Consider the following 24,802-nt stretch of genomic DNA (forward strand, 5'->3'; position numbering starts at 1 on the left):
CAAATGGGCTTTCTACACAGGAGCTATGAAGTTTGGGTAAAAATCAGACCTTTGTGGGTGGAAGCAACAGGATTTGATGTAGAGCACACACTTTGGAAGGTGACCAAAACTCGGGTCAGAACTCAACTCTCAGATCCCTAGTTGTGTGTTCTGATGTCAGTCATTTAGTTTCATTATCTGTAAAATAAAGATAATATGTATTGTTAGGGTAAATGTGAAGACTAGAAATATTTATGTGCCAGACCTTTTATAGGTTACTTAACACTGGCATCTTCAGGGTGAGCTATACATTTCCTTTACAACTGTATTGATTCTTTCTTATAAATCTGGATTTATTAGGCTCTGCTCCCTAAACAACTTCAACAATATATGACACGGATTACATACTCCTATACCTTTGTGGTTTTAGTAAACCGTCCTGAGACAGCCTTCGAGCTGATACTCTGTTGGATATTTGGAGAAAACAAGTTAATTTAACAAGAGGTGCTCTCAGAGTATTTGCTTACAGACAGGCAGCGTGAGTGGATAGCTTTCTAAGCTGCCTGTGAGACGCCAGTGCCTGGCATTTCCTGCACTCTGGCCTTGAGGCTGGACGTGAAACTGACGTCCTAGTAAAAATGACACAGCTTCCTTGACAAAGTCCAGCTGTTTATACTAGAGACTGGAAAATTTTTTCCGTTTATATGTACGGGCCGATGCTGACTGGAAATTATTGCCCAAAAAAAGGGTGGGGGGGCGTTGCTCTAGGAACCAAACACGTAGTAGGCAACAGAAGGAGAGATTTAGCTGGGAGAGATTATTTTTTTAGACTGTTCTGCTTGTTCTTTACTATTAAAAAAATCTGCCACTCAATATTTAAGAAAGTAGCCCTTTAAGTGGGTAGCTGGGTTTGTGCAGTAAAGTTTCCATAACGGCTTGCTGGAGCGCTTCATAAAAACATTCCCATAATTCCCCGCAGAACGAGGGCCCGCCTCCTGCTGACGTCGCACCTGCGGATTGGCTGACGTTGGGGCTGAGGGCGCGGGTGTAGTTGAGCGGGAACCGAGAGCTGGCAGTTGCCATGAAGGCAGTTGGATCACCCGGGACCCGAAGCGACGGGCTGTTCTGCTTGCCTTTGCAGCGCCTCCTGTTGCTGCTTCTCGTTTTGCTTGGAACCCTGGCCAACAAACTTAACGTGCCACAGGTGTTGCTGCCCTTTGGCCGGGAGCCAGGCCGGGTTCCTTTCCTGCTGGAGGCGCAGCGGGGCTGCTACACTTGGTGAGGGGTGGAGGGTCACGAGGGTATGCACCCCCCACGCCACCCAGGAAGAATGGGAGGGGTTCCTCAACCGAAGACGCCACAGGAATGCTTTGCGGTCACTCGGCCTGAAGAGCCCCTTGTCCGTAGGGGCTGGGGGTGGGGTGTCAGTGGGAGTGCAGTGGCCAGCCCTTCTGAAGTGGCCTGTCCTCGTTGTGTGGGATGTCTTCAGCTTATGTGTGGGACCTTATATGAGCACTTAGGGTGTGAGACTGGCCTTCTTATTGTGTGTTGGGAGGGGTAGTCACTGTGTGAACAGCTATCAGGGCACAAGGAAGCCCTGTGTTGGAGGCCTCAGGCATTGATGGCTACCCAATGCGAAGAACTTTCAGTGTAAACAGTTAGAGAGGGAGTTCCCAAGGTGTGAGGAAATTTACTGAGGGGATAGAGAGGCTGAGGTTGTGAGTTCTCTACAAACTAAATAAGGTGGGGTTTTCAGTGTAAAAACACAACTAATTATTGCATACTTAACTAAGCACTTTGCATGTGTTAACTCATTTGGTTTTTACAGTCTTATGAAGCATTATTATTCCCATTTTACCAATGAGTGAATTGAGGCATAAACACCATGAAGTATAAACTTCTTGTAATATGAGAAGATGTATTTTGGGTGGAGATGAGATCTGCCTGTAATATTATAAGTTCCCCCCCTTATATGAGAGTACTCTCAAAGTGTACAGTCAACTTTGGGGTAATCAACTCTGGGGGGATGACTTTCTGACTGGGGGTGGAAAGACATGATTTTCTGGTGTGAGAGGACCCAAACATAGGTGGTGTGGTTTCCTAAGGTGTGAGGGAACCTAACGGAAGTGGGTTCCAAAGTATCAGAGGGCTCATCCTAACTGGAGTAGATTTCCCTTTACCATCACTTAAGAGAAGCACTAAGGTTTGTCCAGAGTATAAGAAGTTCGCCTCGCATTTTATGAGGAAGTACAAGGGAATCAGGCTTATATGATGATCCCATGTGATTTATTTCCTTACTGAGGATGATGGAAGGCATGAATCTTGCATTGAAAGCCATTCCTTCCATCCATCTAAAAATATTAATGGTTTTTTAAATTGTATTTTGAGTTGGACTCACACCTCATAATTTGGGCAACATTTCCACCTTAGATAGCAGCAGCCCAATTTCTAGGATCGGAGGAAATTCATTCCTCAGAGTGTGAGAAGCCAGGTCTCTCATTTTTGGAAAAACAGCATCAATCCTATTTTTACATACTGAGGGAAGAAAGTAAAAATCTTATTTTAAATACTGAGGGAGGAATGTAACTTGGTACAAGGGATCACTGGGAAATGTTCTGATCAGTCTCTCCCACTTAAATCTTGTGTCCCTAAGCAATGTTTCTACTTTAAAGAATCATTTAAATACACCTGGTAGTATGTAACATGGAAAAACTATAGGAATCTATGTTATACCAAAAGTTAATTTTAACCCACATTCTTATTTCATACTCTTAAGTGTTTTATTCTGGCAGGCATTCCACCCATCATGATGCAGTAACTGTTGAGCCTTTATATGAAAATGGCACCTTATGTTCCCAAAAAGCTGTGCTCATTGCTGAATCTACCCAACCAATACGCCTCAGCAGTATTATTCTTGCTCGAGAGATAGGTATGTTGAGACAAAACACACTATGTAACAGTTCATCGAGAGTAGAATAATCTGATATCTTTTATAGATGGTTAACAGAGACGGTGTTGGCTTCAAATGATAAGAGGTAAAAAAAGGATTCCTGCAATTGTGGCATCCTATTCTGTGATTTTTTTTTTCTTTTTTTTCTCTTTTTTTTGGTACATCCAGCCCCTGGCATGGTGCCTGATACAGAGTGGAAACTCTGGTTGTTTGAATCAATGATGAAAGGAAAGAACTATTTATCAGAACTAGCTTGGGTGTTAAGGTCTGAGGTTGGTCTTGAGTGAGGCAAAAGGCAGTATAAAAACTAGTACTTCTCAAAGTGTCATCTATGAATCTAGCATCTGCATCATCAGCATCACCTGGGACCTTTTTAGAAATGTAAATTCTCAGGTCCCACCTTAGATCTGCTGTATCAGAATCTATGGCGTGAACCCAGGGATCTGTATTTTTAACAAGCTCTCCAGGTGATTCTCATACAGACTAAAGTTTGGGAAGCACTGCACTAGTCTATTTTAGACCAGAGCAGCTTAAGAAATGTTAATTGTGGGACTTCCCTGGTGGCACAGTGGTTGGGAATCCGCCTGCCAATGCAGGGGACATGGGTTCGAGCCCTGGTGCAGGAAGATCCACACATGCCGCAGAGCAACTAAGCCCGTGGGCCACAACTACTGAGCCTGCACTCTAGAGCCCGTGAGCCACGACTACTGAACCCGTGTACCACAACTACTGAAGCCCAAGCGCCTAGAGCCTGTGCTCCACAACAAGAGAAGCCACCGCAATGAGAAGCCCACACACCACAGTGAAGAGTAGCTCCCGCTCGCTGCAACTAGAGAAAGCCCGCGCGCCACAACGAAGACCCAATGCAGCCAAAAAATAAATAAATTAATTAATTAAATAAAATAAAATTTAAAAAAGAGAAATGCTATTTGTATACAAAATCAGAGCAGGGCTCTTTGTATACCTGAGTTTCTGGCACTTCATATTGTCATATTGATAGGCCAGAAATATCTGTATGGCTTTTATTTTTATTTACTTATTTTTTTCATTTATTTATCTTTGGCTGCATCGGGTCTTCATTGCTGTGCGTGGGCTTTCTCTAGTTGCGTCGAGCAGGGGCTACTCTTTGTTGCGGTGGGCAGGCTTCTCACTGTGGTGGCTTCTCTTGTTGCGGAGCACGGGCTCTAGGCTCATGGTCTTCAGTAGTTTCAGCACGGTGGCTCAGTAGTTGTGGTGCACGGGCTTAGTTGCTCTGTGGCATGTGGCATCTTCCTGGACCAGGGATTGAACCCATGTCCCCTGCATTGGCAGGCGGATTCTCACCCACTGTGCCACCAGGGAAGTCCCAATGTATGGCTTTTAAATATTTTGATAAGTTATATATCTATACTATATTCTTAAAGATAAATTCAAGATGTTTGGTATACCATATTTCTTATTATTGAAGATGCCATCTATTGTAAAGCTATTTTTAATGTACCACTAAGAAAGAACAACTTGCCAACTAAACTATGCTTTTCTTCACTTAGACTTTTTACTTTATACCTACTGAAGAACTCTTTGACTTAGATGGTTATTTTTATTATGTATCACTCTCATGCCTAATAAAAAGGAAAATATAAATAAAATTAACTGGTTAAAATATTCCGAAGACAAATTTAACATTTTGCCTCATCTGAATCACTTTTTGACTGGGAATCATCAGTGTCTGTGTTTATCCCCACAACATCGTCCTTTGTGCCATCGAGACTGTTAGTGATATAGCATTTCTTAAAAGAATCAATTAAAACCAAAACCACCTAAAAGGTATTAGTATTGGGCTCATAAGTTGGCTTTGCAATTATATAGAGCTGGTCTGTTTTTGTCTCCAGCTTCGAAAAAGTTCCTACCACATCTGAGTCACCACCTTTCCCACCCTGTCTCTTTAACCATTTGGTTCCAAGGGAAAAAGAGTGCTCCGCCATTGTTCACCATGTTTTCTTCCAACCACTAATACCCATTCTGCAAGTTTGATGTTGGCCCTTTTAAAGTTCTCACATATGCAGTCAGTGACAACTATGTCATGACTGCTGCCTGGCTGACAATTCTAAGATGTCATCAGTTATAAAATCCCAATTTCAGAGATGTTAAAATGTCATAAAAATGAGTGTCTTAGAATCAATGAAATATGAGATCTCAAAGTGAGAATCTTTGAGGACCATATCATGCAGGGCAGCTACAATAGATAGAGAAGGATACCAAGGTCAGGAAAAAAGCATTGCTTTGGTCACATATGCTATTTTTAATGTAATTACTCTTAACTACATGAATTCATTCTGATATTGAAAGATTCATTCACACAATTGCTAGGGAAAATGTCAAATCTGGCTCTCAGCTTTGATTCATCTGACTTGTAAATATTCCAAAGTTAAGTATCTTTCAAATCAACTTTCCCAATTTTGCTATTAATACAATTGTGTACATAGGTGATGGAGACTCCCAGTAATGAATGGCAGTCTTGGTGTACTACCAGGTGCATTCTCATCTGAATGGGAACTGGTACTGTGAAACGGGAGGTGGGAGAAGGGACATTTTGAAAGGGAAGAGCATGCTTTAAGAGAAACTGTTCATTTGTTTGACAAATATTTATTGAATTGCCTACTAACTATAAGGCTTCTGTAAGGGTTAAAAGATTTAAGCACTCCATTGGTGTTTAGGTGCTTAGGATTTTGTTTATGATGTTTTTGGTGATAGTGTAGTAAAGAAAATTAGTGGTTATGACAGAGAAAATGGATAGAGGTGAGAGACAAGTTGGGCATATTCTATTTGGTAAGAGTACCAGATTTCTTTTGATTTTTTGTTTGTTTTGTTTTGACTAGGTGTTACCTCCCTTTGGTAAAATCTTTAAAGAATATAAAAGGTTATAAAAATATATATATAAAAGTTTATATAGTTAAAAGTAAATCTCTAATCTCATTTCTCCAAGAGACAACCACTTTTCTGTATCCTTCCAGAGATAGTCTATGAATATATGAATATGTCTCTTTGTAGTGGGATATCTAGATTTTCAACCTTAGGGACAGGACAGGTAGAGGAGTTTGGAGATGAGGGTATAATTTTAGGTAAAAAAGCTCACATGGAGGATGAAGAAAGGGTTTGGACAACTGGATGATTTCGGTGGAGAGAGCAGAATGGGGTGATCAGTACATTTTGCACTGTGCTCAGCATGTGGTTAACGTTCAGTAAATACTTATTATTTGCTGCAGTGGGTTGTAATCATAAAATCAAGAGGAGTTGATTTGGAAGCTAGGATAAATATGAGAATCAGGGCAGAAATATTTGTTATTTCTGCTCCCTCTGTTTTGCCTCTGGCACTGCATCCCTTTGGTTCTCTCAGTCTTGGCTTCATTCTCTTATTTTTTTCTCCTTCCTTCTTCTTCTTCTTCCTGGATCACCTCTCCTCTTCTCTGCCTCATAAATTTTTCTTTATTACCTCATTACTGTATGAACCTGAAGTAATATGGACATGTAAATAAGAATATTCATTATATTATTTACTGAAGTTAGTTGTTTCTTTTTATCTTTAAAAGCAGGTAAGTTAAATGTTTGATATTTCTCCTAATCACTCTAAATTTACTTATAAATCATACAAGGTAATTTTTTTTTCTTTATGGTCAATGGCCCTATATTGAAAAGCTTTCTGCTACTGAAGTAGTCAGATGGATAGGCATTATGTACACAAGGTTTTTCATATTATTTATGTAAGGTCACAGCTGCTTCACATTTCTCCAGAGAAGATAAGAATTTAATTTCACATTTAATTGATGCTATATTATCCAATGCCTGATTATCTAGTGTATATTATTTAAGCTCACCCTTCTTTCCTTCCTTTGCCATCCCTGGAAGACTTCCTTAATGGTATATTCTACTAGCAGATTCTGTGAGATTTCAACTTCTCTTGGTTCTTGTCCATAGGTCTCATATCTTGGTCTTCAATTCTTTTAATTTCAGGTTCTGTTCTTCAGTTAAATTTTTTTTTTTTAATTAAGTGATTTATTTATTTATTTTTGGCTGTGTGGGGTCTTCATTGCTGCACACGGGCTTTCTCTAGTTGTGGTGAGAGGGGGCCACTCTTCGTTGCAGTGCGTGGACTTCTCATTGCAGTGGCTTCTCTTGTTGCGGAGCACGGGGTCTAGGCGCGCGGGCTTCAGTAGTTGTGGCTCACAGGCTTAGTTGCTTCTCAGCATGTGGGATCTTCCCAGACTAGGGCTCGAACCCGTGTCCCCTGCATTGGCAGGTGGATTCTTAACCACTGCGCCACCAGGGAAGCCCCTGATTCTCAGGCTTTTTAATCTCACGGTCCAGAGGAAAAAAAAAAAAATTGAAAGAAAGTGAGAGAGAAAAATTTATTGGCAGGCAGGACTGACATATGGTTGCCACCCTCTTACTTTCCTAAATAAATATATTTTAAAAATCTACTCTTACCATAATTTCATTAAAAAAATTTTTTTAACACTTCAGAAGTAATATACAGGGCTTCCCTGGTGGCGCAGTGGTTGAGAGTCTGCCTGCCAATGCAGGGGACGCGGGTTCGAGCCCTGGTCCGGGAAGATCCCACATGCCATGGAGCAGCTAAGCCCGTGAGCCACAACTACTGAGCCTGCGCGTCTGGAGCCTGTGTTCCGCAACAAGAGAGGCCGCGACAGTGAGAGGCCTGCGCACCGCGATGAAGAGTGGCCCCCACTCGCCGCAACTAGAGAAAGCCCTCGCACAGAAACGAAGACCCAACACAGCCAAAAATAAATAAATAAATAAATTAAATTAAAAAAAAAAAAGTAATATACAGGGACTTCCCTGGTGGTGCAGTGGTTAAGAATCTGCCTGCCAATGCAGGGGACACGGGTTGGAGCCCTGGTCCGGGAAGATCCCACATGCCATGGAGCAGCTAAGCCCGTGTGCCACAACTACTGAGCCTGCGCTCTAGAGCCCACGAGCCACAACTACTGAGCCCTCATGCCACAACTACTGAAGCCTGCGTGCCTAGAGCCCATGCTCGGCAACAAGAGAAGCCACTGTGATGAGAAGCCCGCGCACAGCAGCGAAGAGTAGCCCCGGCTCACCGCAACTAGGAAAAGCCCGCAGGCAGCAGCAAAGACCCAACACAGCTAAAAATGAACGAATGAATGAATGAATGAATTTTTTAAAAAGTAATATAGAATGTAAGAATAAAGTATATTCCTTTGAAGTGAATATATTTAATTTTATTACTGTTTTAAAATTCTTATTTTTCTCATTTTTCCATGGATGAATGAAAACATCATTATAGATCAGTGTTTGGGAATCACTAGTCTAGTGTCTCTTTTTGTAAACAGATGCTTTTATATTTTGTTGCTATGCTGTTTTCTTCCACAGGTTGAAAGGAACTGTTACAGCCTTTCTTTTTCTTAGTATTTAGAATAAGCTCCTGAGTGTATGAGACATTTAAAAGATTCATGACCTGTTGAACTAAATTCTCAGTTTTGGGGTTCATTGTAGTGACTGACCATGAACTGCGCTGTGATGTTAAGGTTGATGTGATAGACAGCATTGAAATTATATCTCGAACCCGGGAACTCTATGTAGATGATTCACCACTGGAACTGATGGTGAGGGCATTGGATGCTGAAGGTAAAGAATGTCAAAGGATTCAACAAAATTACATAGAATAAACACCTTTGTGTTTAGCATTTGGAAACAGCAATTTGAGAGATAAAAGTAGATTGGAAATAATATTTATTTTCTCATATGAAGTTCATGTGCATGAGGAATTAATAATTCTGAGTATGGTTTGATGTATTAGCTACATACTTTCATTAAAATTTCCTAATTAAAATCCAGATTCTGCCACTGAGTTTTAATGGTCCCTAGATCAACAATTAAGAACATTTTTTGGAATTTATTTTTAGCTCTGTTTTGATCAGTCTACTTTCTATAGGCCAGGAAAATTAAATGTAAACCCGTGAAAAAGTTTTATAATTTTATCTTTCTTGAGACTGATTTTACATGCTTTTAATATACTATATTAATGTAATATGTAAAAAAAAGAACATTTAAATGCATTGCTTCTTTCTTTGTAAACTAGTAAAGAGTGATTTTCTAAATCTGAAAAATTAACGTATTAGAAATATTCAACTCTAGTTTTTATAAAAATTTTTATTGAAGGGATCAGGATTTAGAGATACCTGTCAACCCTGAGGTAGACTATAAGGTGGCCTTTATGTCGAAAGGAACAGAAAGAGTGCCATAATTTTGTCAACCAGAATTTAATCAGCTTGAGTCCTTTTCACTTTTAGAAGGCTTATATGACAACAGTACTTACATTGTTTGTGTAGGGGTCTTCCTGGTATTTGTGTTTTAATTCATTAATGATAGTGTTTCTATTTGTTAATGAAAGAAGCCTAAAAATAATTTTCTAGTTAGGTTTCCCTTTCTTGTTAAAGATACCTGAATATTTTTGAATATGTGATTCTGTCTTGTCTGCTTTTGGCTTGCTCTACAGGAAATACTTTTAGTAGTTTGGCAGGGATGATGTTTGAGTGGAGCATTGCCCAGGAAAATGAAACAGCAAGAGAAGAACTGTCTAGCAAAATTAGGTAACCTTGAAATCAAACATAACCATCTGACTTTGAAGGAGACATCTGCCTTTGGTTACCACACTGAACAGCAATCATTTGTGTGGGCTTTGATAATCTTTCTATCTGGAACTTTTTGGAACAGATAAATTTATCAGGGGGAAATGTCTTTGGTAGAATGACATATGGCATGGATTTAGGTACCTTTATGATAGTTTAATTTGAGCCACTGCAGAGGAGTTCATGAGCTCAGGACTGTACAATTATTTGTCAGGTGTATCTTCTGCCAGTTTTATTGTTCAAGCTATCTACGCATGCCGAAATACAGTGAGCAGATAATAGTATGAAATTTTGTCTTCAGTACCAAGTAACAGCTCTCAGACAATACAGGTTTTAGTCCTACAACAGTTTTAGCCAGAAGCATATTAAGTACTTTTCTTCTATCTAGTCCTTGTGGAAATTTAAAACTTTTGACACTATATAGACATTGAAGAGATTATGTTTAAAGTCTCTCAGAGCCTTTTGGAAGAAGACTCATTAATTTACTAGAAACAAACCTTATTTTATCTCTTTAGGATTTTGAAATACTCTGAAGCAGAATATTCTCCCCCTGTGTATATAGCTGAGATGGAAAAGGAAGAGAAACAAGGAGATATGATTTTGGTGTCTGGGATTAGAACTGGTGCTGCTGTTGTAAAAGTTCGAATTTCTGAACCATTCTATAAGGTAAAATGTTTGTGCTATAAAGTTTCATTTAATAGTCTTGCCTATGGAATATATAGTTTTTATGTTTTTCTTAGTAGAAGCCCTCTAACCTGATATGATTTGGGCCAATTGAAAAAGTCATTTGAAATGGATAAACATTTTTTAAAAACTTGTCTTCCTTAAACATGTTATTACCCAATTACAACTGACATTTTCTCTTAAAACAGGTAACTGCATTTTATTCACCAATCCTTTGAAGTGTAGGTCCAAGAACTTTGGCTGTGAGTTCACTGGTTAGAAATATACATACTCGTTCTTGCATAAATTACAGCTTCTAGTTTCTTTTTTTTTCATTTTTCATTTTATTTTATGGTCAAGTGAAAAATTACACACGTGTGAAACAATTTGAGTGCAGGATTCTATATTTTTCAAGGATTTTTCCCCAGTCTTTTACATTTCTCACCTATACCTAATTTGATAGCAGTACGTTTTAGCAGCTTACCTTTAACTTCTTTTCAAAACACTTAAATTTTTATAGAAACAACAACTCTTTTCATATAATGGTTTTTTAATGTAATTATAATTAAAAGTGCAACTGACATAAACAGTGTTGGGAAAAACAAATGTCTTTTGGTAAGCATTTAATTCAAGTGGCGGGAATGTGTGTGGACATCTAGAGAGCAGCCTATTAACCTTGTATTGGGTAAGCCTTCACAAGAATCAATATGTTCAACAAGGGATATAGAGTAACTTAATCTAATTCAGTTCGCTGGAAGTTGGTTAAAAGAGTTTCCATGGCATACCGTTAAGTCTTACCTTTTCCCATTTTAGCATAGTGCCTTTTTATTTACCTACTCTTCTCCTTTAGAAAGCTTGTCATTTTCTATTCTTTGTTTGAGTGACTTAGAAAGTTAATATAGTATTAATATTCATGATCACTTTTTTTTTAACATCTTTATTGGAGTATAATTGCTTTACAATGGTGTGTTAGTTTCTGCTTTATAACAAAGTGAATCAGTTATACATATACATATGTTCCCATATCTCTTCCCTCTTGCGTCTTCCTCCCTCCCACCCTCCCTATCCCACCCCTCTAGGTGGTCACAAAGCACCGAGCTGACATGATCACTTTTTAAAAATTAATTAATTAATTTATTTCTGGCTGTGTTTGGTCTTTGTTGCTGCGTGCGGGATTTCTCTAGTTGCGGCGAGCGGGGGCTACTCTTCCTTGCGCTGCTTGGGCTTCTCATCGCGGTGGCTTCTCTTGTTGCGGAGCACGGTCTCTAGGTGCGCGGGCTTCTGTAGTTGTGGCTCGCGGGCTCTAGAGCACAGGTTCAGTAGTTGTAGCGCACAGGCTTAGTTGCTCCGCAGCATGTGGCATCTTCCCAGACCAGGGCTCGAACCCGTGTCCCCTGCATTGGCAGGCAGATTCTTAACCACTGCGCCACCAGGGAAGTCCCATGATCACTTTTTAAGGCTAACTGAAATTATGATCTGTGATTAGGAAAGCATTTTTTAAATCTTGATAAAATATTTTAGAAGAAACTTATTAAAAGTAAACTTTAACGAGGAAGATGACCTTGAGGATTTTGCCTATGGAAACTTTGTGTTTTTTTCCTTCTTCTTTTAGAAAGTGGCAGCAGCATTGATACGTCTGCTTGTTTTGGAGAATGTATTTCTTATACCATCCCATGATATTTATCTCTTAGTAGGAGCATATATTAAATATCGAGTTGCAAAAATGGTTCAGGGAAGAATGACAGGTAAATATCTTATCTTTTCCTAAGACTAACATTTCCCAAATTCTTTCTACTGACAAGAGAAGCAACTCCACATTATGTATGCAAAATACTACTTTCTGTCTTTAGATTTTGTGATAAAGTACAGTTTACCCTTGAACAACACGGGTTTGAACTGTGCAGGTCCACTTATACACGGATTTTTTTCAATAAATACTATAGTACTACACGATGCGTGGTTGGCTGAGTGCACAAGTGCAGAACTGGGGTTACGGAGGGTTGACTAATATGCGGATTTTCAACTGCATGATGGTCAGGGGGTGGGGGGTGGTGTCAGTTCCTCTAACCCCTGCATTGTTCAAAGATCAACTATATTCCTCAATTGCTGTACGTGAGCTAATACTGAGCAGAGATAGTCTCCATGTCTTAAACAGGCTAATGCTACTTAGCTTCAGTGCCCATAGACATCTGAATTGTCTATTAAAACAACAACCAAAAGTTTACTAGCTTTTATAGGGCAAGTGAAGAAACTTTACCAGAAGGGACTTGAATGATCTTTGCAAAAGGTGTTTATTGAGAAACTCAGTTCACTAACTAAAAAACTGAATACTCTATTGACCCCCAAAGTCCCACTGAGTTTATAAAGTGTGCATTTGCTCCATTAACATTAGTCCTTTAACTTTAGTGGGGATCCCTCCTCCTACTCTCAGTTCACTGAGTTTTAAGAATATAAGCAATACCAACAATAAACTCATATAGCATTCTCCTCAAAATGGCTACATGTAGAATTTCATCATAGTGAGGGAAATTAAAAGCAGATTGTACTTTTATTTAGACCTGCTTCCTCTTATAATCCAACAATACACCATTGTCCGTTGGAATGGCTGCCCTCGTTACATTTATGTATCTTTCATGTCTTACAGAGGTGAAATTTCCCCTGGAACATTATACACTGGAATTGCAAAACCACAGAGTTTCACGTAATGTGTCTCTTTCTGGAAAAGTGGCTTTACTGGATGAGAAAACAGCCATGGTGACTGCTGTCCAACTGGGCCACGCTAACCTTGTCTTTATCCATAAAAGTATCCTTTTGCTCAAGTTTTCACTGCCAGTCTATATTTCCTTGAGCATGCTATACATGTTCCTTGGTAAAATAATTAGTTAAGCATGATTATAATACTACTACATTTATTTTCTATAGGTTCTATTTTTAACAAAGCACTATAAATTATTATTGTCATAATTTCTAACAAAGGGTAGGTACAGAAGAGTAGTTAGAACTTGGAATCTGTTGACTTCAGACCTTATGTGCAACCTCAATCAAATTATAAATAGGAGACTGGGGAAAACACTTTGGAGGAACTTGTGTAAATGTTATTTAATTTGTTCTTTCCTGTTTTCACATGAATAATTGAGAAAAGATGGTATTGTCTGAAGTGGCTACTTAATTAATATTTGTTAAATTGAGAGTAATTTTTAAAAGTTCACTAAACTTGGGCTTCCCTGGTGGCGCAGTGGTTAAGAATCCACCTGCCAATGCAGGGGACACGGGTCTGAGCCCTGGTCCGGGAAGATCCCACATGCCGTGGAGCAACTAAGCCTGGGTGCCACAACTACTGAGCCTGCTCTCTAGAGCCCACAAGCCACAACTACAGAGCCCATGTGCCACAACTACTGAAGCCCGCATGCCTAAAGCCTGTGCTCCACAACAAGAGAAGCCACCTCAATGAGAAGCCCGTGCACCACAACAAAAAGCAGCCCCCACTCAACACAACTAAAGAAAGCCCACGTGCAGCAACGAAGACCCAGTGCAGTTAAAAATAAATAAATAAATAAATTTTTAAAAACGTCACTAAACCTGCTCTGTAAGGTTGAACAAAGAGAGATACATAAAGCTCTACTATAGTCAATGAAAACAAAACAGTATAAAGATTAAAATTCTCAGAAAACTGAAATTTTCAGAAAATTCATAAAATTCTCAGTGTTTGATACTGAAATATTTCCTATTTTTGAATCTTTGAATCTCAAATAAATTAATTTATTCAGCAAATATTTATTATATTTCTACTATATGTTCAACATTGCTCCAAGTGCTAAGCATACAGACTATTTTACTCAGGGTAGTTAGGGAAATCCTCTCTGATAAGGCCACATCAGAGCAATGAACCATACAGATATCTGGGTGAAAGAGCTCCAGGAAGAGGAAATAGCAGTTGCAAAGGTTCTGAAGCAGAAGCATGTTTGGCATGTTTACAGAAGAGCAAGGAAGACACTGCTGCTGAGTGCAGAGAATAAGGGGAAAGTAGTAGAAGAGGTAATAGAGTAGGAGAGGGAGTAATTATGTAGGGCTTAGTAGGCTTAACTCTGAGTAAGAACCTATCAGTCTTGAAAGGTACAGTATTTCTTGTAGAATAGTATTTGTTAATTAGCTGGTTATATTATTTGTCTAAAACACTCAGGAGAGGTTTGGTTCAAAGTTGTTTGTTCTCTAGTCATTTTAAGGTGCCTAGGACATTTGTGAACAAATACAATAGTACCTACAAAATAAACTAAGACATTTGATATCTACTGAGCCCCAGTTGTGTGTCAGGCACTACCCTGAATTCCCCAGGCAGACTTATCATGATTTTTTTTTCATATTCTCAGTTCGTATCATTATTTATTCCAAAGTAGTAACTATTAAGATACACTACATTTATCTCTTGACATGGATGGTGACTATTCATAGCTTGTTCCAGCACCTGCCTTAGGGTGGCTGGTGGTACCGTTGTTCATAGAGATGGGTAATATAAAAGAAGGAGCAGGTTTAAGGGAAAAGGAAACTAGTTTAGTTTTTCACATGTTAACTTGAAGTATCTGTGGGATAGACATCCAAGCAGAAATGCATCTGGAGGAGAAAGATTCAGGATGAAGACAGATATTTGAAAGTTATCAGTTTATAGCCAGGTGATAGTTGAAGCTGATGTTGTAGACAAAATCACCTAGGGAGAATATACAGAGTGAGAGGAGAAGAGAGCTGAAGACAGAACTGTGGAATGTTAGCTTATAAGGTTCATATGGAAGAGGAGGAGCTTTAAGGAGGCCCAGAAAGAATGTTTAAAAAGTAGTAGGAGGGGACTTCCCTGGTGGTGCAGTGGTTAAGAATCTGCCTGCCAATGCAGGGGACACGGGTTCGAGCCCTGGTCTGGGAAGATCCCACATGCCACGGAGCAACTGAGCCTGCGCTCTAGAGCCCATGAGTCACAACTACTGAGCCTGCAAGCCACAACTACTGAAGCCTGCATACTCTAGAGCCCACATGCCGCAACTACTGAGCCCGTGTGCTGCAACTACTGAAGCCCGCACACCTAGAGCCCATGCTCCACAACGAGAGAAGCCACTGCAATGAGAAGCCCGCGCACCGCAACGAAGACTAGCCCCCGCTCACCACAACTAGAGAAAAGCCTGAGTGCAGCAACAAAGACCCAGCACAGCCAAAAATAAAAATTAAAAAAAAAAATTAATAACAACAAAAAAAGTATTAGGAGGGGGACTTCCCTAGTGGCACAGTGGATAAGACTCCATGCTCCCACTGCAGGGGGCCCGGGTTCAGTCTCTGGTCAGGGAATTAGATCCCACATGCATGCCGCAACTAAGAGTTCGCATGCCACAACTAAGGAGCCGCCTGCCACAACTAAGACCCAGCACAACCAAATAAATAAATAAAATATAAAAAGTAGTAGGAGGGACTTCTCTGGGGTCCAGTGGTTAAGACTTCGCCTTCCAGTGCAGGGGGGTGTGGGTTCTATCCCTGGTCGGGGAGCTAAGATCCCACGTGCCTCGCAGACAAAAAACCAAAACATAAAACAGAAGCAATATTGTAACAAATTCAATAAAGACTTTAAAAATGGTCCACATCAAAAAAATCTTAAAAAAAAAAAAAGTAGTAGGAAAACCAGGAGAGAGGTTTCATGATAACCAAATGAGGAATTTACAAAGAGAATGTTCCTCAGGTGAAATAGGCAGAGATAAAGACTAAGATAAAGACTGAAAGACTGTAGTAACCAGTAAGTCTTGGATCACTTTTTCAATAAAAACAGCGTGGCTTTAAAAAGAAGGAGGCAAAAATGTAGAACTTTGAAAAAAGCATGAGAACTTTTTTAAGTTAAGAGAAACTTGAATATGTCTATAAGTTAAACAGAGAGATGGCAGAGATATGGAAGAAAAGAAGGCCAGTTGATGGAGTAAGATTTCTGAGGGGCAAGAGAAAATGAGATTCAGAACAGATGGAAGGATTAGATGAAAGGAAGATATCTTATTCTGATAATGGAGGAATGAACTGGTGTAGAGACCTATCGAGATCTGTTTCCTTGTCTGTAAAAACGAAAGGAATAAAAAACAAACAAACAAAACGAAAGGAATGATGTACTCCTGGATTCCTTCTAGCTCTTATATTTTATGAATACAGTACATATCAAAACCAAACCTACATTGGCACAGAGTTGCCTACAGTGTTTAAAAGATTTGCTCTAATGAATAGATAAAAAGTAATTTTAATTAGCATATCAATTGTATGTATATTAGTAGCTCATTTGGCGTACTGGGACAGCTTTAAAAGTTTGATCCCTGAAATAGATTAAATATTTTGCTTTCATTATCACTATAGATAATGTAGTGCTAAACTGTAGCCTAGTGCATGACTGAATTAATAGAACTTCTAAATTAGTGTACTTTGAAATAATGAGTGTTTTCCGTTAAGTCGTTTCAGAAATATATTTCTCAGAGCAGAAATAATTTCTTCTTAGCTTTTGGATGTAGTATATTTTTGAGAGGAAAGTACGTTACTAATTAGATTGTGTATAGGCTAACAGAATAAATTTTTATTTCTGCTAAAATTTTTTTTTTTTTTTTTTTTTTATGACCTCCATTTCATAGATCTTCCAGATCTACTCAATTCATAGATCTGGAAGATTCCAGATCTGAGCCACTTCATTTCCTGCGCCCCTGATCACCAAGTCTACTACCTCCAAAGAGGTGCAATTTTCCATAATTTAGCCTCACATTTAGGATCTTGGGCTCTGAGTCTAACAGGCCTGATACACAATCCCACTTTGACAATTAACCAGCTATATAAAAAATATTTACTTCTTTGACTACGTCACGTCTTAGTTGGGGAGGGCGGGCTCTTTGTTGCAGTGCAGGGGCTCCAGAGCTCATGGGCTCAGTAGTTGCGGCGACCTAGGCTTAGTTGCCCTGCGGCATGTGGGATCTTAGTTCCCTGACCAGGGATCGAACCCGAGTCCCCTGCATTGGAAGGTGGATTCTTAACCACTGGACCAACAGGGAAGTCTCCTGCTAAAATTTAATGAAAGGGAATAATGGGTAGTATGATGTGTGACCTAGAAGTATCTTTGCTGGCAAAGAGAAAACATTTTGGTATTAAAGAATTGCCACAGATAATAGAAAATCAACTAGTGATTTTTAAAACTGTCTGCAGAGCCCAAGGCAAGTTGCTGGGCTGGATGGCAAGTCATGCCTCTCCCTCCCTCTCCATCTACCACTGACCATTTCTTTAGCCAGGGCAATGCCACTTTGTCCTGCTTTCCATAATGGGCTCCTATGTAAGAATTTTGCAGGAGGAAAGAGTTCCACAGCTAAATGAATATTAAAAACATGGAGCATGATCTTTTTTCTCTCATTTCGTCTTCCTCATATTTGAAATTCAAGAATACCTGATTCCTGTGATTGCTGACCCCTCAGATTTTTCTCAGAATATACACATTTAAGTTTTGCTTTCCAGTGGATAATAAAAGATGATAGAATTTTTATTTGCTTTCATTTGTGGGCTTATTTATTTATTTTTGGTAACTCATATTTCTCTTTTCACCCAACTGTAGCTCATACAATTTCCTTAAGCAAAAATTAAGATGTCCATATGCGATCTGTGTCTGGACTCCCAAATTGCACCATATATGTTGTAGAGCCTGGATTTTTAGGTATTTTTAGATAATAATTTTCAGAAAGCTGAATAGCTTAAAGTATTTCACTGAAATGAGTGCATTAAAGACTAGAGTGCTTCATTTTGAGACTTAACTAATTTCAAATTCAACCTTACTTGACATGTTTTCTCACATTGTTCTGGTTAAATGCTATCTGCAAGAGTAAAGCATCTTGAAACAGATTGTTAAAAAACATGAAGCTCCATGTAATACAACGTTGGGTTAGAAAAAGAGACTTTAGGAAAAAAGAAACCTAATGTCCTTAAGCCATATGGAACAATGAATCTGACTGAAAGCAGCTGAAATCTTGCCTGACATATCAGAAATGAGCAAAATTGTGGATTTGGGGGTGGGGTGGCGTTTGTATACAGATACAAGTGAGAGTGTTTCCTTTATACCTGAGATGAGCTAAGTTAAGCCAGGATCTTTGGAACCCCAAATTATTATACAATTTTATAGAGGCAACTAAAGGATCTACTTTGGAAACCATCTCCATCTATTATTGAGTTTTGCTCTTTAAATGGCTTTTTAAAGTTTGTATTTTTTAATTCATTGTAGAAAAATGTTGGCCTCTTCTAATATTTTTGTTTCTTGATTTGTGTGCAGGTTTCACAGTCCAACCTGGAGACCGTTGGAGTCTAGAGGTGGGGCAGGTGTATGTTATTACAGTAGAAGTATTTGATAAAAGCAGCACAAAAGTCTATATTTCAGATGTGAGTCTCTCTTTTGTATTTTTCTAGCCCCTTTAAGGATAACTCCTTGAGTGGGCAGTCTTTCTGGCTAGGAAGACTTTTTTTCTTTTGCTTCCAGATTTTACCTTTGGAAATGCAAGTTACTACTTTATTATTATTATTATTAAATAGTTCTATCCTTGAGGAATGCTAAACCAGAAGTAAAAGATATAATCTGGTTAGAATTATAGAAGAGAGATGAAGTTGGCACCAATGATAACACTTTGGAGGGGATCCTCATTTTACAACTTCATTTCAGAGATGGTCACCAGAGTTTTACAGTGGTGAGAGTAATAGTGTGACCATTAAATGTGAAGTGTTGTAGTCACTCTCCAGTGTCCATTATTTTTTTCCCCTGAGAACTGTCAATTTATGGAATAGCACAGATTACATTAAAATTTACATAAGCTTTGACTCTTCCTATTTTTGATTACTTGCCATTAATGGATCTTTCAAAAACTAGTACCATTTTAAAATGACATCTTTCCAACTTAGAATTTGGTGAGGGAGAGCAAAGATTTTGTTTTTGTTTCTTTAACCCCCAGAATTCATAGCCACACTTTTTTTTTAATGCTTTGGGATTAAGATGGCTTTAGGGAAAAAGCATGTCTTCAGGTTTGTGTTGATTTTGGGCTGATTTTCAGAATCTCAGGATTATGTACCAATTCCCAAGAGAGTATTTTGAAGAGCAGCTGACTACTGTGAATGGATCTTACAATGTAGTGAAAGCCCTGAAAGATGGTGTGGTCATGATAAATGCATCCCTGACTTCCATCATTTACCAGGTAGGAATTAAAAGGATGGTCTTTGAATCCTGAGAACACTGACTAGACTTGCCTGACTTGTTGATTTGCAAGCACATATATGGCATATCCCACCTTTATCTTTCACAAAATAAACTAATAAACAGTACACTTAGTAGTTTATACCTCTACAAATTTTCTGTTCCAATCTCTGTTAATGCATATATCTGCATTTGTGGTCATTGTGTATGTATGTCATTTGGGGGTCCTTTAAAAATTATTTCATATGCACATTTCCTTGTGTCATCAGGTCCACATAGGAGTACTTTCTATTCTAAAAATCCAAAGGGTTAATATGCCAATTGTTCAACCATGTCACCAACTTTGAACTTTGCATTTTTAACAGTTTTTTACTTTGTAAATGGCATAACTGTGTATCTTTGTACAATTTTTATTCCTTTTGGTTAATTTTCATATGGTATAATAACAGAAATGGAGTTATGAAGTAAAGGGATAAGGAATGAATCTGTTTCTAATGCCTCTAAAATGTGTAAGTATCTGATTTTTAACTGTGTCAAATTTGTTTCCCTCTCCCAAGCCTACTTTTTCTCCAGTGATCCTTTCGCCCAGCTGTTTAAGACAAAATCCCAAGAGTCACCCTTGACTCTGCCTTCTCCTTCACCATCTACATTCAGTACATTATTGAATGCCATGTCAGTTCTTCTAAATGTCTCTCAAACCCATTTCTTACTAGGTAAGGAAGACACTGCTGTCTTTCACCTAGACTTTCACAGTAGCTTCTAAACTGATATTCCGACCTCCAATATTGTCCGTGGCTAGAATGGTATTCCAAAAACTACAAAAATTATTATGTATTTACTATTTAAATTCCTTTGGTGGCTTCCCATTGATTTTAAGGTAAAGTTTAAACTTCTTAATGTAGTTTTATAGGACCCTCTATGACAGAGATCACAATCTGGTGGCCTGCAGACTATCTTGTTTGAAATCTTGTTTTTTATTTAGGTGTGTAAATTTCTTTTTAATTGGGAAATTTCAAATAAAATCCAAGATTTCTGATTCTCTAGATTATATGAATATCTGACAGTGATTATCTGGAAGAGATAGTGGCTACAACATTTAGACTATACTTTTCAGCCTGCTGTGTTTCCTGCCATTCCCTGTTATTTTATATTCAGCTTAATAAACCTGTTTATAATATCTACCTGATACCTGTAGGCATTTGAGTTTGTGACTCTATATGATTGGCCCCTGACAACTTCTCCAATCTCAGGTCTTGTCACGCTTCCTCTCTGATGTTTCAGCCATACTGAACTTACAGTTTCTAAAAAATGTCTTGTTTCTTTTTGCCTCTATTTTATTTTCATTTTTTATAAACAAATGTAATTCCTTTTGTCTACAGCCCTTTCTCCCTACTCAATGCACAGGGCTAGCTTAACGTTGGTTCCTCAGGCATGTTTTCCCCTTTCATATGTTCTTAGAGCTCCCTGAACTTCTCAGATCAAAATATTCATCGTAGTTTATTGTTATTATTTGCTTCTTTCATCAGATTATAAACTTTAAGGGCAAAGATTATGCCTACTGTATTCACAGCTGCTGCCCTAACATCTGAGTGACTAAACATACAGTTGATACAAATAAGTATTTGTTAAATGAACGAAGGTGTTTGGATTAGTTATGGTCAGGTATAGATCTATATTCAGTATTAAAATATATCCAGTTTTTTAACAATATTTAATACACAGTGATTTTTAAAATCCATTGTTATGGTATTTCTGACAGTTTGACCCTATTCTACAATTATTCTTCAATCCCACCAATCCTGCTTTTAAAAAATATTACGTTTTAAAATTTGAGCTCACCCTTACTCCTTTATTTATTTATTTATTTATTTTTGGCTGTGTTGGGTCTTCATTTTTGCATGTGGGCTTTTCTCTCTAGTGTGGTGAGCGGGGGCTACTCTTCGTTGAGGTGTGTGAGCTTCTCATTGCGGTGGCCTCTCTTGTTGCAGAGCACGGGCTCTAGGCGCGTGGGCTTCAGTACTTGTGGCACACAGGCTTAGTTGCTCTGCGGCATGTGGGATCTTCCCGGACCAGGGATCAAACCCGTGTCCCCTGCATTGGCAGGTGGATTCTCAACCACTGCGCCACCAGGGAAGCCCTGTAGATCACTTTTGAGAGTGTTGCCATCTTAACAATATTAAGTCTTCCAATACATGAACATGGGATGTCTTTCCACTTATTCAGGTTGTCTTTAATTTTTTTAAGCAATATTTTGTAGTCTTCAGTGTGCAAGTCCTGCACCTCCTTGGTTGAATTTATTCCTAAGTAGTTTATTCTTTTTTGATGATATTGTAATGAATTTTTTTCTTAATTTACCTTTCTAGTTTGTTTATTACTAATGTATAGAAGTACAACTGATATTTATGTGTTGATCTGCTATGCTGCAACTTTGCTGAATTAGTTTATTAGCTCTAGTATTTTTCCTGGATTCTATAGGATCTTTCATATATAAGATCATATCACCTGCAAATAGTGATGATTTTGCTCCTCCCTTTCCCATTTTGATGCCTTTTATTTCATTTTCCTGCCTAATTTCTCTGGCTAGAACTTATAGTACAATACTGAATAAAAGTGGCAATAGTGGGCATCCTTGTCTTGTTCTTGATCTTAGGGCAAAAACTGTCATTCTTTCACCATTGAGTATGATGTTAGCTGTGGAATTTTCGTATGTGGTCTTTATCATATCGAAGAAGTTCTTTTCCACTCCTGGTTGCTGAGTGTTTTTACTGTGAAAGGGCGTTGGATTTTTCTCGAATGTCTTTAAGCATATTTTTTTCTTTCATCCTACTAGTGTGGTATATTACATTGATTGACTTTTATATATTGTACTGCTTTTGAATTCCTGGGAAAAATCCCACTTGGTCATGGTGTACAATCCTATTAATATGCTGCTGGATTTGGTTTGCCAGTGTTTTCTTCAGGAGTTTTGTATTTATATTCTTAAAGGATACTGGTCTGTAGTTTTCTTTTTTTGTGATATCTTTGATTTTGGTATCAGGGCAAATGCTGGCCTCTTAGAATGAGTTAGGAAGAGTTCTCTCCTTTTTCTTTTTTTCTTCATCATCTTCTTCTTCTTTTTTCTTTTTTTAAAGGTTTGAGAAGCATTGGTGTTAATTCTTCTTTAAATGTTTCTGAAAATTTACAACCGAAGCCATCTAGGCCTGGGCTTTTCTTTGCTGGGAAATTTTTGATTACTGATTCAATCTCTTTGCTTGCTATAGGTCTGGTCAAATTTTCTACTTCTACTGGGTCAGTTTTTTTAATTGATGTGCTTCTAGGAATTTGTCCATTTGATCTAGGTTGTCTAATTTGTTGGTGGACAATTGTTCATAGTATTCTCTTACAATCCTTTTTATTTCTGTAAAGTTGGTAGTAATGTCCCCACTTTCATTTCTGATTTTAGTAATTTGAGTATTCTCTCTTTTTTTTCTTAGTCACTCTAGCTAAACTCAATTTTGTTGATCGTTTTGAAGAACCAAATTTTGGTTTTGTTGATTTTGTGTACTGATTTTCTACTCTCAGTTTTTTAAATCACGGCTCTGATCTTTATTATGTCCTTCCTTCTGCTAGTTTTAGGTTTAGTTTGCTCTTCATTTTCTAGTTCCTTTAGCTATACAGTCAGATTATTGATTTGAGATTTTTCTTCTTCTTTTTTTGGTCACACTGTGCCCAGCTTACAGGATCTTAGTTCCCGGACCAGGGATTGAACCCAGGCCACGGCAGTGAAAGCACCAAGTCCTAACCACTGGACTGCCAGGGAACTCTGTCTTCTTTTTTAATACAGGTGTTTACAACTATAAGTTTTCCTCTGAGCATTGCTTTCACTGCATCCTATAAGTTTTGGCATGTTGTATTTTTGTTTTCCTTCATCTCAGAATTTCCTAATGTTCCTTATGATTTCTTCTTTGACCCATTGGTTGTTTAGAAGGTTGTTTAATTTCCACATATTTGTGAATTGTCCAGTTTTCCCTATGTGAATTCTAGTTTTAGTCCATTTTGGTTGAAGAAGATACTTCATATGATTTCAGTGTTTTTAAATTTATTAAGACTTGTTTTGTGGCTTAACATATGGCCTATCCTGGAGAACGTTCCATGTGCACTTGAGAAGAATGAGCATTTTGTTGTTTTGGGGTGGACTATTCTGTATATGTCTGCTAGGTCTAGTTGGTTTATAGTGTTGGTCAAGTCCTCCATTTCCATATTGATCTTTTGTTCTGGTTGTTCTATCCATTATTGAAACTGAGGTATTAAAATCTTCAACTATTGTAAGACTGTCCGTTTCCCCCTTCAGTTTTGTCCATTTTTGCTTCATTTTGTGGGGGGCTCTTTTGTTAGGTGGGTATATGTTTATAATTGTTATATTGTCTTGATGAATTGACCCTTTTATCAATTTATAATGACCTTTGTCTCGTGTAACAATTTTTTAAAATCTATTTGTTTGATGTTAATATAGACTGCTCCCCAACTCTCTTTTGGTAATTATTTGCATGGAATATACTTTTCCCTTCTTTCACTTTCATTCATGAAACTAACATGAATCTCTTATAGATAGCATATAATTGGATCATGTTCTTCTTTATCCATTCTGTCAATTTCTGCCTTTTAATTGGAGAGTTTAATTTATTTACATTTAAAATAGTTACTGATAAGGAAAGACTTCTGCTATTTTGGTATTTATTTCTATGTGACTTTTTTTGGTAATTACTTCTTCCATTACTGACTTCTTTTGTGTTTAATTGATTTTTGTAGGTTCATGTCTTTTATCAAATTTGAGACATTTTCATCATTATCTCTTCAAATATTCTTTCAGCACCTTTCTTTCCCTACTTCTGGGACCCCTGTTTTGTATATATTGATTTACTTGATGTTCTCCACTGGTCTCTAAGGGTTGGTTATTTTTCTTCATTCTTTTTTCTTTTTGCTACTCTGAATAACTTCAATGGACCTCTCTTCAAGTTTGCTGATTCTTTCTTCTTCCAGCTCAAATATGCTGTGAAGGTCTTCTAGTGAAGTTTTCATTTCAGTTATTGTACTTTTAGCTTCAGAATATCTGTTTGATTCCTTTTTTATAATTTCTATCTCTTCATTGATATTCTCTGTTTGGTGAAACATTCTTCTGGAGTGATGTCCATCGTTTCCTTTAGCTCTTCGATTTAAAGACTTTTTTTTTTTTAAAGGAATTCCTTTATTTTTATTATTTATTTATTTATTTATTTATTTATTTTTGGCTGTGTTGGGTCTTCGTTTCTGTGCAAGGGCTTTCTCTAGTTGCGGCAAGCGGGGGCCACTCTTCATCGCGGTGCGCGG

The 24,802-nt window shown here is 38.1% G+C and overlaps 1 protein-coding gene across 1 annotated transcript in view; it reads left to right on the plus strand.

The window, feature by feature from the left end:
* The first annotated feature begins 184 nt into the window (after positions 1-184).
* The window catches only part of NUP210L (nucleoporin 210 like), a 77,909-nt gene continuing 53,291 nt past the window's right edge, over positions 185-24,802 (plus strand). The window contains exons 1-10 of the mRNA XM_082435250.1: positions 185-1,257; positions 2,772-2,908; positions 8,444-8,575; positions 9,447-9,540; positions 10,095-10,245; positions 11,855-11,987; positions 12,887-13,045; positions 17,870-17,938; positions 18,548-18,654; positions 19,317-19,457. Coding sequence (XP_082291376.1) covers positions 1,061-1,257; positions 2,772-2,908; positions 8,444-8,575; positions 9,447-9,540; positions 10,095-10,245; positions 11,855-11,987; positions 12,887-13,045; positions 17,870-17,938; positions 18,548-18,654; positions 19,317-19,457 — 1,320 coding nt within the window. The 5' untranslated portion in view covers positions 185-1,060. The remainder of the gene's footprint in view (positions 1,258-2,771; positions 2,909-8,443; positions 8,576-9,446; positions 9,541-10,094; positions 10,246-11,854; positions 11,988-12,886; positions 13,046-17,869; positions 17,939-18,547; positions 18,655-19,316; positions 19,458-24,802) is intronic.

This window comes from Balaenoptera physalus (assembly GCF_965194825.1).
Source record: "Balaenoptera physalus genome assembly, chromosome: 1".
NCBI lineage: Eukaryota > Metazoa > Chordata > Mammalia > Artiodactyla > Balaenopteridae > Balaenoptera > Balaenoptera physalus.